The sequence below is a fragment of the Pinus tabuliformis genome, chromosome 4_2, assembly GCF_031772625.1.
Source record: "Pinus tabuliformis cultivar Carrire ecotype Pingquan chromosome 4_2, CPIR1, whole genome shotgun sequence".
Lineage (NCBI taxonomy): Eukaryota > Viridiplantae > Streptophyta > Pinopsida > Pinales > Pinaceae > Pinus > Pinus tabuliformis.
Genome location: NC_142304.1, coordinates 1,061,642,180 through 1,061,644,551, shown reverse-complemented (window position 1 = coordinate 1,061,644,551; position 2,372 = coordinate 1,061,642,180). Strand labels below are relative to the sequence as shown.

General features: G+C 44.0%; 1 protein-coding gene across 1 annotated transcript; it reads right to left on the bottom strand.

Moving 5' to 3' along the window:
* Positions 1–603: 603 nt before the first annotated feature.
* LOC149173277 (uncharacterized) lies at positions 604–2,078 on the bottom strand. Its single transcript, XM_089426642.1, has 2 exons — positions 1,932–2,078; positions 604–1,035 (listed from the first exon to the last, which is right to left on the bottom strand). Exons 1-2 carry the CDS (start codon positions 2,076–2,078, stop codon positions 604–606), a joined length of 579 nt encoding a protein of 192 aa, XP_089282768.1.
* Between the last annotated feature and the right edge of the window lie 294 nt (positions 2,079–2,372).

Sequence of the window (2,372 nt, the reverse complement as noted above, 5' to 3'; positions counted from 1 at the left end):
TCTCAAAAGCAAGAATCTCTAGCTTTGCAAATCACCTAAGTGGCTCACTCTCCCTCAAGGAAAATATCTGCAATTTATTCAAGTGCCTCTCCCCTGGAATCCTCTCTTCCAAGCTCTGGCTCACAATAGCTGGAAATCGATCCTCCAATTAGCTCCAAATTATCTCCTAGGGTGACACTCTTAGTTCACCAAAAGAGAGTTGAGATTTTCCGCTTGGAAATCCCTGTGCTAAGCAACACTGGTTGACTTGGATAAACAACTCAAGCAAACTCTAAGTCTGAAAATACACAATCAAGGAACCCCAAAAATGAGTTTTCTTCTATTTATAATTGTTGCCCTTCTCCTCCTTGTAGGCCCACTAGTTCAAACTCCCCTCTTTTGCCCCCATTCCCTTGTAGTTCGAATTTCTCCAAGGGGCTTGATTTTCCTTTTGGTTGGTCCCCACAACCCACCAACATTTTACTTTTTCCATTTCTCCTAAGTTGGTCTTCTTCCCGTTTTCAAAAATTAATTTATGCCTCCATACCCCCTTTTCCTAAAGCTCAAATGCCAAAACATTTATCAAGTATCAAAATTGCAAAATTGTGAATTCTTCTTAGAAAATTATTTGTTGGGGACGTGGTAATCCTCCCCTCCCAAATGTTGTTTTTCCTCAAGCAACTGTAATGTTGGGTTCTGCAAACTTTGCTCTCCTTCCCATGTGGCATCCTCTTCAGGTAAGTCCTTCCATTTAACAAGGAACTCCCTCACTGTCCTGCTTTTGAGTTTCCTTTCCCTTTCCTGTAAGATAGCTTCCGGTTCCAAAACTAAGTGCCCCTCATCATCCATGGGTGATAACTCTGTAGTACCTGTCACCCGCCGACCCAAAGCCTTTTTCATGAAAGACACATGAAAAACATTGTGTACCCTGCTTCCTGGTGGAAGCTCCAACTCATATGCTACCTCTCCTACTCGCCTGATCACCTTGTATGGTCCATAAAAGCGTGGCTTGAACTTTTCAACTCCCTTCTGCTTCAGCGTGGACTGCTTGTATGGCTGAAGTCTCAGAAAAACCAAGTCCCCCACCTCAAAATGTCGCTCAACTCTACCCTTGTCTGCATACAACTTTTGCTAGTTTTGAGTAGTCTGCAAGTTATCTTTGAGGGCTCTAAGAATATGTTGACTCTCCTGTATCCAATCCTTGGCCCTTGGGGCCCTGCTATCTCCAAAGACCATATCAGCAAACGTTAGCGCATCATAACCATATAAAGCACGAAAGGGTGACATACCCAGGACATGTGATAGGTGGTGTTGTAGCAGTACTCCTTGATGTGTAGCCACTTCACCCACACTCTTTGTTGTTCGGTCACACAATTGCGCAGGTAGCCCTCCAACCACTTATTTACTATCTCCGTTTGTTTGTCTGTCTAGGGGTGGTAACTTGTGCTAGGGTTAAGCTCGGTGCCCATAAGGTGAAATATATCCTTCCAAAATATTCCCATGAGTCTGTTATACCTATCACTAACAATCGTCTTAGGTAGCCCATGCAATCTGAACACCTCCTGGAAGAATAACTCAACTACCTACGAAGCTAAGTACTTGACTGGAATGGCAAAAAAGTGGGTGAATTTTGTCAACCTGTCAACAACCACGTAAATGCCATTTCGTCCCTGTACTGCTGACAACCCTGTAATGAAGTCCATCGAGATTCTCTCCCATTTCCTCTCCGAAATAGAAAGAGGTTGTAGTACACTGGCCGGGTGTATATGTTCTCCCTTGTTCCTTTGGTAAACGTCACACCCCTGAACATGCCTCAGGACATCCTCCTTAAGACCTTGCCAAGTGAAGTGCTCCCTAATAGCTCTGTATGTCTTGTAGAACCCCTGATGCCACGCCAAAGGTGAGTCATGAATTGCATGCATGATCTTCCCCTTCAACTATGAGCTTGGTACCAAGTAGATCCTGTCCTTGTAGTAGATGATCTCATCCATCACTCGATACCTGTCATCCCCATAAGTACCATCCAAGATCTCACATGCCTCTCGATCCTTGGAGTACTCTACCAACAACTGCGTCGTCCAGTCCTGCGTGATATCCATCAATGAGAGTGTCGCGGACCTTCGTGATAGTGCATCAACCACTATGTGTTGCTTGCCCTTGACATACTCAATCTTGAAATTGTATGCTTGGATCTTGCTGACCCATTTTTGTTGCCTCCCCTGAAGGGTCTTATGCTCTAAGAAGAATCAAATATCGTTGTTGTCAGTGTTCACCTTGAACCTGTTTCCCAATAAGTACTCCTAGAACTTGGGCAATGCATGCATAACCACTAGCATATCCTTATCATAAATGGAGTAAAATCTCTCATATGGCTGTAGTTTTCGGTTCTCAAA